The sequence below is a fragment of the Coregonus lavaretus genome, assembly GCF_964263955.1.
Source record: "Coregonus lavaretus genome assembly, contig: HAP1_SCAFFOLD_779, whole genome shotgun sequence".
Classification (NCBI taxonomy): Eukaryota; Metazoa; Chordata; class Actinopteri; order Salmoniformes; family Salmonidae; genus Coregonus; species Coregonus lavaretus.
This window is the reverse complement of record NW_028158199.1, coordinates 220,001-235,000: the sequence shown is the minus strand read 5'-3', so window position 1 is coordinate 235,000 and position 15,000 is coordinate 220,001. Positions and strand designations below refer to the sequence as shown.

Here is a 15,000-nt window from a genome sequence, read left to right as displayed (position 1 = left end):
ATCGCAGTCAAGAGCCTCGTCACCAAGGGTACCCTGGTCCAGACCAAGGGCACCGGTGCATCCGGCTCCTTCAAGCTCAACAAGAAAGCCGTCGAGGCGAAGAAGCCCGCCAAGAAAGCCGCAGTCCCCAAAGTAAAGAAGGTGGCCGCCAAGAAGCCCGCCGCGGCGAAGAAGCCCAAGAAGGTAGCAGCCAAGAAGGCCGTCGCCGCAAAGAAGTCCCCCAAGAAGGCCAAGAAGCCCGCTACACCCAAAAAGGCCGCCAAGAGCCCCAAGAAGGTGAAGAAGCCCGCCGCAGCGGCCAAGAAGGCAGCCAAGAGCCCCAAGAAGGCTACAAAGGCAGCCAAGCCCAAAGCCGCCAAGCCCAAGGCAGCCAAGGCCAAGAAGGCAGCCCCCAAGAAGAAGTAAACCTATTACAAACAGTGTTCTACTCGATACATGTTGTACCACAAAAGGCTCTTTTAAGAGCCACCCACCTCTTTCCATAGAAAGCGCATTGATTTCCATGTACTACCTGTCGTGGAAAAGAAATTACGCACACTAGGCTACTTTTACGCACACAACATTGTCCCACTCTGGGTGTGTGCGAAGGGAGAGGCATATAATAGAGGGCCAAAATGGCTCAGAAATTCGACCTCACGAGTGCACCCTCACCAGCCATTTTTATATATGAGCCACTGGGCTATTCCCGTTCAGAGGCAGGCTGCTGTGATGTGTTACAAGTGCCATGTAATAACAATAACAATACTATAGTGGCTTCGAATTGAAACTCACGAGTGCACCCTCAACAGCCATTTTTATATATGAGCCACTGGGCTATTCCCGTTCAGAGGCAGGCTGCTGTGATGTGTTACAAGTGCCATGTAATAACAATAACAATACTATAGTGGCTTCGATTTCAAACTCAAGAGTGCACCCTCACCAGCTGTTTGTTTCCCATTTGGAGAGAAATAATGTGTGGATGTCATTTCGGACATTTTGGCGCTCACGCGAAATGACACAAAGTAACAAAGTCGGAGGGAAACAAAGTAGCCTCTCACTCGCTGCCTGTGGGTGGGAACCGGCTTAGGGCTGTCTGTCTGTCCATCTGTCTGTCCCTCGCTCCAATTGGATAAGGCCACACCGGCCCGGTGGCCAATCGTTGCCTCTTGTGGCGAGGTATATGTACGGCTCTCGAAGTGGCGAGCGGCTCATTCAGACTTTCTGTGACTTTCTCAAGCTACCAATATGAGCGGAAGAGGCAAAACCGGAGGCAAGGCCAGGGCGAAGGCAAAGACCCGTTCATCCCGTGCTGGCCTCCAGTTCCCCGTGGGCCGTGTGCACAGGCTGCTGCGCAAAGGCAACTACGCCGAGCGTGTGGGCGCTGGCGCACCAGTCTACCTGGCCGCCGTACTCGAGTACCTGACTGCTGAGATCCTGGAGTTGGCCGGCAACGCTGCCCGTGACAACAAGAAGACTCGTATCATCCCCCGTCACCTGCAACTGGCCGTCCGTAACGACGAGGAGCTGAACAAACTGCTCGGCGGTGTGACCATCGCTCAGGGTGGTGTGCTGCCCAACATCCAGGCAGTCCTACTCCCCAAGAAGACCGAGAAGGCAGTCAAAGCCAAGTAAATTCGCTACTGCGACTTCAACTTGACTACTCAACCCCCAAAGGCTCTTTTAAGAGCCAACCACCTAGCTCTCCAAAAGCGCAAAGTACCTTTCTATGACCGCAATACATTGAGTGGGTGTATACACAACTATTTCGACATTCTGTGCCCACATGAGGCCTTGCATGAACAACAACACCTACTTGGCCTCATTTGCCATAGCAGGCTAGCATTAGATGATACGTGCCTATAAGCTGTCACTCTTGACTTTGGCGACTATTATTGCGCGTAAAGGGCCGGCGGCGTCCTATTGCGCGCGCACCGGGAGTTTGAGTTTTGGAGAGGCCGGGCCTCCCGTCCAATGGCCAACGGAGGAGGCCTGCGAAACGGGCCAATCGGGGTGGTGGGGAGATGGTGTCCAATCAGCAGGCGCCACTGCCGGCTTTATAAACTTCACATAGGCATTTCGAGGCTATACTCCCGACTGTCAGAGCAGCGCCATGGCCAGAACCAAGCAAACCGCTCGCAAATCCACCGGTGGCAAAGCCCCCAGGAAGCAGCTCGCCACTAAGGCTGCTCGCAAGAGTGCCCCGGCCACCGGCGGTGTGAAGAAGCCTCACCGTTACAGGCCCGGCACCGTGGCTCTGAGAGAGATCCGTCGTTACCAGAAGTCCACTGAGCTACTCATCCGCAAGCTGCCCTTCCAGCGCCTGGTGCGAGAAATCGCCCAGGACTTCAAGACCGACCTGCGCTTCCAGAGCTCCGCCGTGATGGCCCTACAGGAGGCTAGCGAGGCTTACCTGGTCGGCCTGTTCGAGGACACCAACCTGTGCGCCATCCACGCCAAGCGGGTGACCATCATGCCCAAGGACATCCAGCTGGCCCGCCGTATTCGCGGAGAGCGCGCATAAATGAGGATGACCTGAACTCGAATATCCCCCAAAGGCTCTTTTAAGAGCCACCTCCATATTTCCATCAAAAAGGCACAATTGTTCCATGTATACACGCACCTCTACATTAGCCACCATGTATGTTGTTCACTAACACGTCTAAAAGCTACGTATTGCACCTTTTTAGTTGCCTGAAGTCTAGCTTCAATGTTTGTGTGTGTGTATATACACAACCATCTGGCATCATCCACTTCCTTTGAACTATATAGTAACACAGTAAAATGCTTTACAAAGGAGGGGAAAAAGAAACGAGTGATAATATAGGCCGAATAGTAACAAGAATTGTGTTCAGATGAATAATTGACACTATTAGTTGTGTGTAATAATAGCCTTGCATGCAGTCCAGAAAAAACATTGCATGCCAACTTACTTTGAAAGTCCCATGTTGCAGTGCTGCTGAGAGACTCATGCAGAGGCCCAAACTTTACAATGGAGCACGGATGTGGTTAAATGTGGGTACTGCACCTCATGGTGAGTCCCTTTCAGCATTTGCTCTTTAGGCCAGCGTTTCCCAAACGCGGTCCTGGGGTCCACAAGGGGTGCGCGTTTTGCGTTTTGCCCTAGCACTCCACAACTGATTCTAATACTCCCAGCTTGATGATGATGAGTTGATTATTTGAATCAGCTGTGTAGTGCTAGGGCAAAAACTCCCAAAATGTGGCCCGAGTTTGGGAAACCCTGCTTTAGGCTAATACTAGCCTATTAGGATGACTTGGTTCGATCGCTTTAATGGCAACTGCTGAACTCTGGTTTCACTAATTACTTGTCCCAGGTCACCATTATGAATCCAATAGCAAAACAAATGTTTCAAAATAGCTCAATAGTGAAAAAAGGCCAGGAAATGATGGGTTCTCAGCAATATTTCACCAACAACCAATCACTATTCACGCATAGACATTAGGATCATCAACAAATATTCCTAAGTCATACTACAAAAGGGTTGTAACGAAATGGATTTGTCTGTTCAATGCAAGTTCAACGTCAAAGAAAAAGTGCATCACCACAACAAACGTGTCTTTAGATACACTGTAAAAAATGACTTTGTGGAATGTACTCAAGCTATTACAGTCAACAAAAGCACACGTCATATTGTTGAGTAGATCTTTTTGCTTGTTTTTATGAGTAGATAAGCTTGAGTAAGTTGAGTTGATGTGGTCCAATACATTGAGTAAAGATGATAGAGACGTAAAAAGGATTATATTACGTTGATTCGACTCAAATAGACATTGTGTTATTTTACCTGAATGATTCATCCTATTATGTATTTAGACCAACTTACTTTGGATTCACTCAATCACATCCCTTAAGAGAAAAGGTATCCGGACACCGGGAATCCATTTATTTAAACATCAACGGTTTGCAAAACATCTGTTATTATGAGTTGACAAATTACGTAATTGCAATCAACACTGCAGGTAAATCATGATTGCTGCAGGTAGGCAACACCGTAGAAATAGGAACTACAACACTAACAACAAGTGACATTTACTCCTGATGTACTGACTGACCTGTTGCAACCTCTACAACCACTGTGCTTATTATTTGACCCTGCTGGTCATCTATGAACGTTTGAACATCTTGGAGAAAAATGTGTGAAACCACTGCCTATATGAGGAGCTGTCGTTGTTTGTTTTATTACCACATACTTATGGAAATTGCACCGGTTGAGAGATGATGGCTCTCTTGTGCCTACGGTGAAGGGTACTTCTGATCCAGCAGGTGGTGCTAAGATCCCTCCCTATATGACTTGAATGATGAGTTGATTTATTCCTTATAGCTCCTAATGATTTTAAGGCCAGTGTTGGCAAACATTACTTGTGCTCCAGCAGGTGGCCATGACATCCCTCCCTATATGACTTGACTGACCAGTTAGTTGATGGACTCCTTATAGCTCCTAAATTTAATGATTTTAAGGCCAGTGTTGGCAAACATGACTTCTGCTCCAGCAGGTGGCCATGAAATCCCCCCCTATATGACTTGACTGACCAGGTAGTTGATGGACTCCTTATAGCTCTTAATGATCTCAAGTGTCTGTGTTTTTATGTGGTTAGGAGTTTTGCTCACTGCGTGTCCCCCTTCCATTTCAGTGTTTCCCAACTCCAGCGGTAGAGTAGGCTACCCCCAACAGGACCCATTTTTCTTGTAGGCCTGGACAGCCACAGCTGATTGAACAACCTGTCACCTAAATTACCAAGTCCTCAATGAGTAGAATCAGGTGCAACAACAACAACAACAACAACAACAACAACAACAATATGAGGAGAGGGACACAGTGTACTAGCTGATCTCCCAGTTGTCACAGTTTGGCCTTGTGTTCCACATAGCCTATATCAGTATTTGAGTATGTTTCCCGCGCACGTTAGTTGCTTTCACGTCATCTTTGAAATCGCTCCTCCCTAGTCCCCTAGAACGAGCGCCCTCCCCTTTGCAACGCCTCCGAACATATAACAGAGGCGCGCTTTCTGTGCCGCCGGCCTCAATCAGGTCGACCAAACGCAGATAATAGCGCACCGCGCACCGGCGCTGAAATCATTCATTCACTTGAACTCAACTAGCGAACACACCATGTCCGGAAGAGGCAAAGGCGGCAAGGGACTCGGAAAAGGAGGCGCCAAGCGTCACCGCAAAGTTCTCCGCGATAACATCCAGGGAATCACCAAACCCGCTATCCGCCGTCTGGCTCGCCGCGGCGGCGTGAAGCGTATTTCCGGTCTGATCTACGAGGAGACCCGCGGTGTCCTGAAGGTGTTCCTGGAGAACGTGATCCGTGACGCAGTCACCTACACCGAGCACGCCAAGAGGAAGACCGTTACCGCCATGGACGTGGTCTACGCTCTGAAACGTCAGGGACGCACCCTGTACGGTTTCGGCGGTTAAACCCACTCTCTTCGGAACCTCAACACCCCGACTCGAACCCAAAGGCTCTTTTAAGAGCCACCCACATCCGCTTAAAATGGGCCCATTCCATGTAGTGTTATATATAACAACAAATGTTTAGTATGCAATTTAGTAAGAAAGTATGAGCCACTTCGAGTGGACAGGGAGTATTAATTAGAGGATTCTAATGTCCCGTCCACTTTTAGCGCACAGAGGGAGGCCTATATCTGACAGTGGCAAAGTGTAAGAACGTTATTATTTTGGGTCAAGCAATAGTGGAATTTGGACAACATAAAGCCACCACGAGTCGGTAGACGTGGCTCGAAAAGAGGGGGACAGCGCGCACACACACACACACACAGTCCAAAATGGGAGCCCTATGTCTGACGGTGCCAAAGTGGGCAATTCTATCACCAGCATTATTTGGCACAACAATCGTGCCATTTGGACACCTATTAAAGCCCCCCTTTTGAAACACACAATTCCCCATCGGTCACAGAGCATAGGCTATAGAGAGGAGGGAGGGAGGGAGGGAGGGAGGGAGGGAGGGAGGGAGGGAGGGAGGGAGGGAGGGAGGGAGGGAGGGAGGGAGCAAGCAAGCAGGGGAGTGTCTACGGCCGCTGACTTTGCTTAGCTTCCTCTTCATAAGACGGGTAAGCGCCCTTCACCCCCTCATTCGTTTCTGAGAAGCAACGAGACATCATCATGCCCGAGCCAGCAAAGTCAGCGCCCAAGAAGGGCTCCAAGAAAGCCGTCACCAAGACCGCAGGGAAGGGCGGCAAGAAGCGCAGAAAGTCCAGGAAGGAGAGTTACGCCATCTACGTGTACAAAGTCCTGAAGCAGGTCCACCCCGACACCGGCATCTCCTCCAAGGCCATGGGAATCATGAACTCCTTCGTGAACGACATCTTCGAGCGTATCGCCGGAGAGTCCTCTCGCCTGGCCCACTACAACAAGCGTTCTACCATCACCTCCAGGGAGATCCAGACCGCGGTGCGCCTGCTGCTCCCCGGTGAACTTGCCAAACACGCCGTGTCCGAGGGCACCAAGGCCGTAACCAAGTACACCAGCTCCAAGTAAACAGCGCATTTGGACTGCTCTACTAACCCAAAGGCTCTTTTAAGAGCCACCCACTCTGTCAGTAAAAAAAGCAATTCCATCGCCACCGAATGAATGCGTAGGTAGGCTGCGTTACATTGTATCATTGTTTAATGGGCGGCGCGCGCCGCCTCGGAGAGCGGCTACATTGTATCATTGTTTAATGGGCGGCGCGCGCCGGCTCAGAGAGCGGCTACATTGTATCATTTCCCCTGCCCGTTCCAGCGTAGGGGTTTAGCGCGCCTTTTTTGGTGTCTTTGCGCGCTGAATAGTAACCCATGTTTGTCGGGCTCTATTCCAGGTGAAGGCAATGTAAAATGGCACCATTTGACAAAGGGTGTAAATAAATAAATCAAAAAGGCAGTCTGTTGGGTTTGATTGGAAATAAATTCCCTTTATCGTCTAATGAGCAGATAGTCATTTTGAGTTGACTTCCTGAATCGGTAGGACACGGATGGAGTGAATGGATGCTCCATCATTGGACTATACCCTAATGATGTGAACGAGAATGATGATGGCAAGAATAAAAAGGTGGTGAATAATATGAATGTATATTTTTTATATATATATATATATATATGAACGTAGCCCTTTTGGCCTACAGGTCATTTCCGGTCAAGGTCACATCATCCATATAGTCCCCTGTAGCTCAGTTGGTAGAGCACAGCGCTTGCAACGCCAGGGTTGCGGGTTCGTTTCCCACGGGGGGCCAGTATGAAAATGTACGCACTCACTTACCTGTAAGTGGCTCTGGATAAGAGCGTCTGCTACATGACTCAAAATGTCCACGTAGTGTATTTTCCTTCCTACTACACTCACGAGGCAACAGGATAAAAGGCAGTGGCTTCCACGTGACAAAGTGGGGATATGAATGTGTCTGTAGGCCAAGTCACAGTATAACACAGTGAAGGAGTTAGTGAGTGTGATAGTCGTTGGAGCAGTAGTGGATTCCAATGAGAGAGAGAGAGAGAGTGAGAGAGAGACTGAGTGAGTGAGAGAGAGAGAGAGAGAGAGAGAGAGAGAGAGAGAGTGAGAGAGAGAGAGAGTGTGAGTGAGTGAGTGAGTGAGTGAGTGAGTGAGAGAGAGAGTGAGAGAGAGAGAGAGTGTGAGTGAGTGAGTGAGAGAGTGAGTGAGTGAGTGAGTGAGTGAGTGAGTGAGAGAGAGAGAGAGAGAGAGAGAGAGAGAGAGTGAGAGAGAGAGAGAGTGTGAGTGAGTGAGTGAGTGAGTGAGTGAGTGAGTGAGTGAGTGAGAGAGAGAGAGAGACTGAGTGAGTGAGTGAGAGAGAGAGAGACTGAGTGAGTGAGAGAGAGAGTGTGAGTGAGTGAGAGAGAGAGAGAGAGAGAGAGAGAGAGTGTGAGTGAGTGAGAGAGAGAGTGTGAGTGAGTGAGTGAGAGAGAGAGAGAGAGTGTGAGTGAGAGTGTGAGTGAGTGAGAGAGAGAGAGAGAGAGAGAGAGAGAGAGTGTGAGTGAGTGAGTGAGTGAGTGAGAGAGAGAGTGTGAGTGAGTGAGTGAGAGAGAGAGAGAGTGTGAGTGAGTGAGAGAGAGAGTGTGAGTGAGTGAGAGAGAGAGAGAGAGAGAGAGAGAGAGTGTGAGTGAGTGAGAGAGAGAGTGTGAGTGAGTGAGTGAGAGAGAGAGAGAGTGTGAGTGAGTGAGAGAGAGAGTGTGAGTGAGTGAGTGAGAGAGAGAGAGAGTGTGAGTGAGTGAGAGAGAGAGTGTGAGTGAGTGAGAGAGAGAGAGAGAGAGTGTGAGTGAGTGAGTGAGTGAGAGAGAGAGAGAGAGAGAGAGAGAGACTCTGAGACTGAGAGAGAGAGACTATACAACAGGGAAAAGAAAAGAGGCCGCAATCAGCCTTCTGACCCGCATGCACCTGCTGGGACTCTTCTCCCAGTCCAACCACATATGCAGCCCTTGTCCCACTTGGGGAGAGAGAGAGAGAGAGAGAGAGAGAGTGTGAGTGAGTGAGTGAGAGAGAGAGAGAGAGAGAGTGAGAGACTCCCTCTATCGAGGCCTATATCAACGCGCCATAGCCCATGGGGCGCCAGCCTCCATAGCGCCAGCCAGACACCAAGACCCACAGACACAAAGACCGAGCCGAGTCACGCTGCGGAGTCAAGCAGGTGAACAATATATTAGTAGAGACAGCCAACCTACCTACCTACCTACCTACCTACCTACCTACCTACCAGAAGGGAGGGGAAGACAACACACAATCTCACTGTGTAGAAATAGTAGCCTACAAATACAACAACAACACACACACTGCCAGTGCACAAAAAGTACTAATACACACACAGTGCAAGTAAGCATGTCGTAGGACAGTTTATACCATGTGGATCCTGTACATACGACGAATACAACTTGAAACTTGAAGTACAACTCTCGTCTCAGCCAGGCCTCACAGGTGTATGTGTTTTAAGGTCCCCAAAAGAGCACTTCTTTAAAACACCCTGGACCACAACAGGGGACCCCAAACCATTTGATTCCCTTGCCAGACATCTCGGCTCACTACACAACAAGTGCTGCTGGCAATCGGATGCACTTTTAGCCCATTTAGGAGACAAATAGCACAGGAAAACCAGTGCGCACCGCTCCACCCGACAGTCCAACGTTGAGATTTTGAGCGAGTCGCAACAAAATGCACGGCCCTTCCGCGGCCCACATGACTTTATTCTGAACGGAGACAAGTCTGCTCGCTGGGCCGTTCGCTTTTGGAGCAAAAACACGGCTCCGTCGGTGACTTTTGGGCCGATATAGGCGAACAGAAAACACAAGTGAAAGAGCATTTGGCCAGCCCAGAGAAGCCGAGCTGGTTGGCTTGAGTCTACATGGTTCTCATGTCGCGTTTAAGGCCAGCCCCCTGCTCGGTGTGGAGCTTCAATAGCGCAGAACAGCGTCTACAGCAAACTACTCCTCGCAGACCGTGTGTGTGTGTGTGTACCGGACCAAACGACAGACAGACATGGCAGAAGTCGCACCAGCACCCGCCGCCGCCGCGCCGGCAAAGGCACCCAAGAAGAAGGCAGCAGCCAAGGCCAAGAAAGCGGGACCCAGCGTAGGCGAGCTCATCGTCAAGGCTGTGACCGCTTCCAAGGAGAGGAGCGGCGTGTCCCTGGCCGCACTCAAGAAGACGCTGGCGGCAGGCGGCTACGACGTGGAGAAGAACAACTCCCGCGTCAAGATCGCAGTCAAGAGCCTCGTCACCAAGGGTACCCTGGTCCAGACCAAGGGCACCGGTGCATCCGGCTCCTTCAAGCTCAACAAGAAAGCCGTCGAGGCGAAGAAGCCCGCCAAGAAAGCCGCAGTCCCCAAAGTAAAGAAGGTGGCCGCCAAGAAGCCCGCCGCGGCGAAGAAGCCCAAGAAGGTAGCAGCCAAGAAGGCCGTCGCCGCAAAGAAGTCCCCCAAGAAGGCCAAGAAGCCCGCTACACCCAAAAAGGCCGCCAAGAGCCCCAAGAAGGTGAAGAAGCCCGCCGCAGCGGCCAAGAAGGCAGCCAAGAGCCCCAAGAAGGCTACAAAGGCAGCCAAGCCCAAAGCCGCCAAGCCCAAGGCAGCCAAGGCCAAGAAGGCAGCCCCCAAGAAGAAGTAAACCTATTACAAACAGTGTTCTACTCGATACATGTTGTACCACAAAAGGCTCTTTTAAGAGCCACCCACCTCTTTCCATAGAAAGCGCATTGATTTCCATGTACTACCTGTCGTGGAAAAGAAATTACGCACACTAGGCTACTTTTACGCACACAACATTGTCCCACTCTGGGTGTGTGCGAAGGGAGAGGCATATAATAGAGGGCCAAAATGGCTCAGAAATTCGACCTCACGAGTGCACCCTCACCAGCCATTTTTATATATGAGCCACTGGGCTATTCCCGTTCAGAGGCAGGCTGCTGTGATGTGTTACAAGTGCCATGTAATAACAATAACAATACTATAGTGGCTTCGAATTGAAACTCACGAGTGCACCCTCAACAGCCATTTTTATATATGAGCCACTGGGCTATTCCCGTTCAGAGGCAGGGTGCTGTGATGTGTTACAAGTGCCATGTAATAACAATAACAATACTATAGTGGCTTCGATTTCAAACTCAAGAGTGCACCCTCACCAGCTGTTTGTTTCCCATTTGGAGAGAAATAATGTGTGGATGTCATTTCGGACATTTTGGCGCTCACGCGAAATGACACAAAGTAACAAAGTCGGAGGGAAACAAAGTAGCCTCTCACTCGCTGCCTGTGGGTGGGAACCGGCTTAGGGCTGTCTGTCTGTCCATCTGTCTGTCCCTCGCTCCAATTGGATAAGGCCACACCGGCCCGGTGGCCAATCGTTGCCTCTTGTGGCGAGGTATATGTACGGCTCTCGAAGTGGCGAGCGGCTCATTCAGACTTTCTGTGACTTTCTCAAGCTACCAATATGAGCGGAAGAGGCAAAACCGGAGGCAAGGCCAGGGCGAAGGCAAAGACCCGTTCATCCCGTGCTGGCCTCCAGTTCCCCGTGGGCCGTGTGCACAGGCTGCTGCGCAAAGGCAACTACGCCGAGCGTGTGGGCGCTGGCGCACCAGTCTACCTGGCCGCCGTACTCGAGTACCTGACTGCTGAGATCCTGGAGTTGGCCGGCAACGCTGCCCGTGACAACAAGAAGACTCGTATCATCCCCCGTCACCTGCAACTGGCCGTCCGTAACGACGAGGAGCTGAACAAACTGCTCGGCGGTGTGACCATCGCTCAGGGTGGTGTGCTGCCCAACATCCAGGCAGTCCTACTCCCCAAGAAGACCGAGAAGGCAGTCAAAGCCAAGTAAATTCGCTACTGCGACTTCAACTTGACTACTCAACCCCCAAAGGCTCTTTTAAGAGCCAACCACCTAGCTCTCCAAAAGCGCAAAGTACCTTTCTATGACCGCAATACATTGAGTGGGTGTATACACAACTATTTCGACATTCTGTGCCCACATGAGGCCTTGCATGAACAACAACACCTACTTGGCCTCATTTGCCATAGCAGGCTAGCATTAGATGATACGTGCCTATAAGCTGTCACTCTTGACTTTGGCGACTATTATTGCGCGTAAAGGGCCGGCGGCGTCCTATTGCGCGCGCACCGGGAGTTTGAGTTTTGGAGAGGCCGGGCCTCCCGTCCAATGGCCAACGGAGGAGGCCTGCGAAACGGGCCAATCGGGGTGGTGGGGAGATGGTGTCCAATCAGCAGGCGCCACTGCCGGCTTTATAAACTTCACATAGGCATTTCGAGGCTATACTCCCGACTGTCAGAGCAGCGCCATGGCCAGAACCAAGCAAACCGCTCGCAAATCCACCGGTGGCAAAGCCCCCAGGAAGCAGCTCGCCACTAAGGCTGCTCGCAAGAGTGCCCCGGCCACCGGCGGTGTGAAGAAGCCTCACCGTTACAGGCCCGGCACCGTGGCTCTGAGAGAGATCCGTCGTTACCAGAAGTCCACTGAGCTACTCATCCGCAAGCTGCCCTTCCAGCGCCTGGTGCGAGAAATCGCCCAGGACTTCAAGACCGACCTGCGCTTCCAGAGCTCCGCCGTGATGGCCCTACAGGAGGCTAGCGAGGCTTACCTGGTCGGCCTGTTCGAGGACACCAACCTGTGCGCCATCCACGCCAAGCGGGTGACCATCATGCCCAAGGACATCCAGCTGGCCCGCCGTATTCGCGGAGAGCGCGCATAAATGAGGATGACCTGAACTCGAATATCCCCCAAAGGCTCTTTTAAGAGCCACCTCCATATTTCCATCAAAAAGGCACAATTGTTCCATGTATACACGCACCTCTACATTAGCCACCATGTATGTTGTTCACTAACACGTCTAAAAGCTACGTATTGCACCTTTTTAGTTGCCTGAAGTCTAGCTTCAATGTTTGTGTGTGTGTATATACACAACCATCTGGCATCATCCACTTCCTTTGAACTATATAGTAACACAGTAAAATGCTTTACAAAGGAGGGGAAAAAGAAACGAGTGATAATATAGGCCGAATAGTAACAAGAATTGTGTTCAGATGAATAATTGACACTATTAGTTGTGTGTAATAATAGCCTTGCATGCAGTCCAGAAAAAACATTGCATGCCAACTTACTTTGAAAGTCCCATGTTGCAGTGCTGCTGAGAGACTCATGCAGAGGCCCAAACTTTACAATGGAGCACGGAGGCCATCTTGTGGTTAAATGTGGGTACTGCACCTCATGGTGAGTCCCTTTCAGCATTTGCTCTTTAGGCCAGCGTTTCCCAAACGCGGTCCTGGGGTCCACAAGGGGTGCGCGTTTTGCGTTTTGCCCTAGCACTCCACAACTGATTCTAATACTCCCAGCTTGATGATGATGAGTTGATTATTTGAATCAGCTGTGTAGTGCTAGGGCAAAAACTCCCAAAATGTGGCCCGAGTTTGGGAAACCCTGCTTTAGGCTAATACTAGCCTATTAGGATGACTTGGTTCGATCGCTTTAATGGCAACTGCTGAACTCTGGTTTCACTAATTACTTGTCCCAGGTCACCATTATGAATCCAATAGCAAAACAAATGTTTCAAAATAGCTCAATAGTGAAAAAAGGCCAGGAAATGATGGGTTCTCAGCAATATTTCACCAACAACCAATCACTATTCACGCATAGACATTAGGATCATCAACAAATATTCCTAAGTCATACTACAAAAGGGTTGTAACGAAATGGATTTGTCTGTTCAATGCAAGTTCAACGTCAAAGAAAAAGTGCATCACCACAACAAACGTGTCTTTAGATACACTGTAAAAAATGACTTTGTGGAATGTACTCAAGCTATTACAGTCAACAAAAGCACACGTCATATTGTTGAGTAGATCTTTTTGCTTGTTTTTATGAGTAGATAAGCTTGAGTAAGTTGAGTTGATGTGGTCCAATACATTGAGTAAAGATGATAGAGACGTAAAAAGGATTATATTACGTTGATTCGACTCAAATAGACATTGTGTTATTTTACCTGAATGATTCATCCTATTATGTATTTAGACCAACTTACTTTGGATTCACTCAATCACATCCCTTAAGAGAAAAGGTATCCGGACACCGGGAATCCATTTATTTAAACATCAACGGTTTGCAAAACATCTGTTATTATGAGTTGACAAATTACGTAATTGCAATCAACACTGCAGGTAAATCATGATTGCTGCAGGTAGGCAACACCGTAGAAATAGGAACTACAACACTAACAACAAGTGACATTTACTCCTGATGTACTGACTGACCTGTTGCAACCTCTACAACCACTGTGCTTATTATTTGACCCTGCTGGTCATCTATGAACGTTTGAACATCTTGGAGAAAAATGTGTGAAACCACTGCCTATATGAGGAGCTGTCGTTGTTTGTTTTATTACCACATACTTATGGAAATTGCACCGGTTGAGAGATGATGGCTCTCTTGTGCCTACGGTGAAGGGTACTTCTGATCCAGCAGGTGGTGCTAAGATCCCTCCCTATATGACTTGAATGATGAGTTGATTTATTCCTTATAGCTCCTAATGATTTTAAGGCCAGTGTTGGCAAACATTACTTGTGCTCCAGCAGGTGGCCATGACATCCCTCCCTATATGACTTGACTGACCAGTTAGTTGATGGACTCCTTATAGCTCCTAAATTTAATGATTTTAAGGCCAGTGTTGGCAAACATGACTTCTGCTCCAGCAGGTGGCCATGAAATCCCCCCCTATATGACTTGACTGACCAGGTAGTTGATGGACTCCTTATAGCTCTTAATGATCTCAAGTGTCTGTGTTTTTATGTGGTTAGGAGTTTTGCTCACTGCGTGTCCCCCTTCCATTTCAGTGTTTCCCAACTCCAGCGGTAGAGTAGGCTACCCCCAACAGGACCCATTTTTCTTGTAGGCCTGGACAGCCACAGCTGATTGAACAACCTGTCACCTAAATTACCAAGTCCTCAATGAGTAGAATCAGGTGCAACAACAACAACAACAACAACAACAACAACAACAATATGAGGAGAGGGACACAGTGTACTAGCTGATCTCCCAGTTGTCACAGTTTGGCCTTGTGTTCCACATAGCCTATATCAGTATTTGAGTATGTTTCCCGCGCACGTTAGTTGCTTTCACGTCATCTTTGAAATCGCTCCTCCCTAGTCCCCTAGAACGAGCGCCCTCCCCTTTGCAACGCCTCCGAACATATAACAGAGGCGCGCTTTCTGTGCCGCCGGCCTCAATCAGGTCGACCAAACGCAGATAATAGCGCACCGCGCACCGGCGCTGAAATCATTCATTCACTTGAACTCAACTAGCGAACACACCATGTCCGGAAGAGGCAAAGGCGGCAAGGGACTCGGAAAAGGAGGCGCCAAGCGTCACCGCAAAGTTCTCCGCGATAACATCCAGGGAATCACCAAACCCGCTATCCGCCGTCTGGCTCGCCGCGGCGGCGTGAAGCGTATTTCCGGTCTGATCTACGAGGAGACCCGCGGTGTCCTGAAGGTGTTCCTGGAGAACGT

At 49.7% G+C, this 15,000-nt stretch overlaps 6 protein-coding genes across 6 annotated transcripts in view; all 6 read left to right on the top strand.

The window, feature by feature from the left end:
• LOC311124339 (histone H1-like) overlaps positions 1 to 405 on the top strand; it is a gene marked incomplete at both ends in the record, with an annotated part of 624 nt that extends 219 nt beyond the window's left edge. The window contains one exon of the mRNA XM_084198501.1: positions 1 to 405. This exon is cut by the window's left edge and continues 219 nt beyond it. Coding sequence (XP_084054627.1) covers positions 1 to 405 — 405 coding nt within the window.
• An 819-nt stretch (positions 406 to 1,224) lies between these two features.
• Positions 1,225 to 1,611, top strand: LOC311124320 (histone H2A; the record flags this gene model as incomplete). Its single annotated transcript, XM_084198484.1, has 1 exon — positions 1,225 to 1,611. One exon carries the CDS (start codon positions 1,225 to 1,227, stop codon positions 1,609 to 1,611), a length of 387 nt encoding a protein of 128 aa, XP_084054610.1.
• Positions 1,612 to 5,104: 3,493 nt separating this feature from the next.
• LOC311124328 (histone H4) lies at positions 5,105 to 5,416 on the top strand (the record flags this gene model as incomplete). Its single annotated transcript, XM_084198491.1, has 1 exon — positions 5,105 to 5,416. The coding sequence occupies one exon, from the start codon at positions 5,105 to 5,107 to the stop codon at positions 5,414 to 5,416; it is 312 nt and encodes a 103-aa protein (XP_084054617.1).
• A 4,056-nt stretch (positions 5,417 to 9,472) lies between these two features.
• On the top strand, positions 9,473 to 10,919 carry LOC311124319 (histone H1-like; the record flags this gene model as incomplete). Its single annotated transcript, XM_084198483.1, has 2 exons — positions 9,473 to 10,027; positions 10,908 to 10,919. 2 exons carry the CDS (start codon positions 9,473 to 9,475, stop codon positions 10,917 to 10,919), a joined length of 567 nt encoding a protein of 188 aa, XP_084054609.1.
• Positions 10,916 to 11,302, top strand: LOC311124318 (histone H2A; the record flags this gene model as incomplete). Its single annotated transcript, XM_084198482.1, has 1 exon — positions 10,916 to 11,302. The coding sequence occupies one exon, from the start codon at positions 10,916 to 10,918 to the stop codon at positions 11,300 to 11,302; it is 387 nt and encodes a 128-aa protein (XP_084054608.1).
• Positions 11,303 to 14,803: 3,501 nt separating this feature from the next.
• LOC311124317 (histone H4) overlaps positions 14,804 to 15,000 on the top strand; it is a gene marked incomplete at both ends in the record, with an annotated part of 312 nt that continues 115 nt past the window's right edge. Inside the window, one exon of the mRNA XM_084198481.1 lies at positions 14,804 to 15,000. This exon is cut by the window's right edge and continues 115 nt beyond it. Within this exon, the coding sequence (XP_084054607.1) occupies positions 14,804 to 15,000 (197 nt within the window).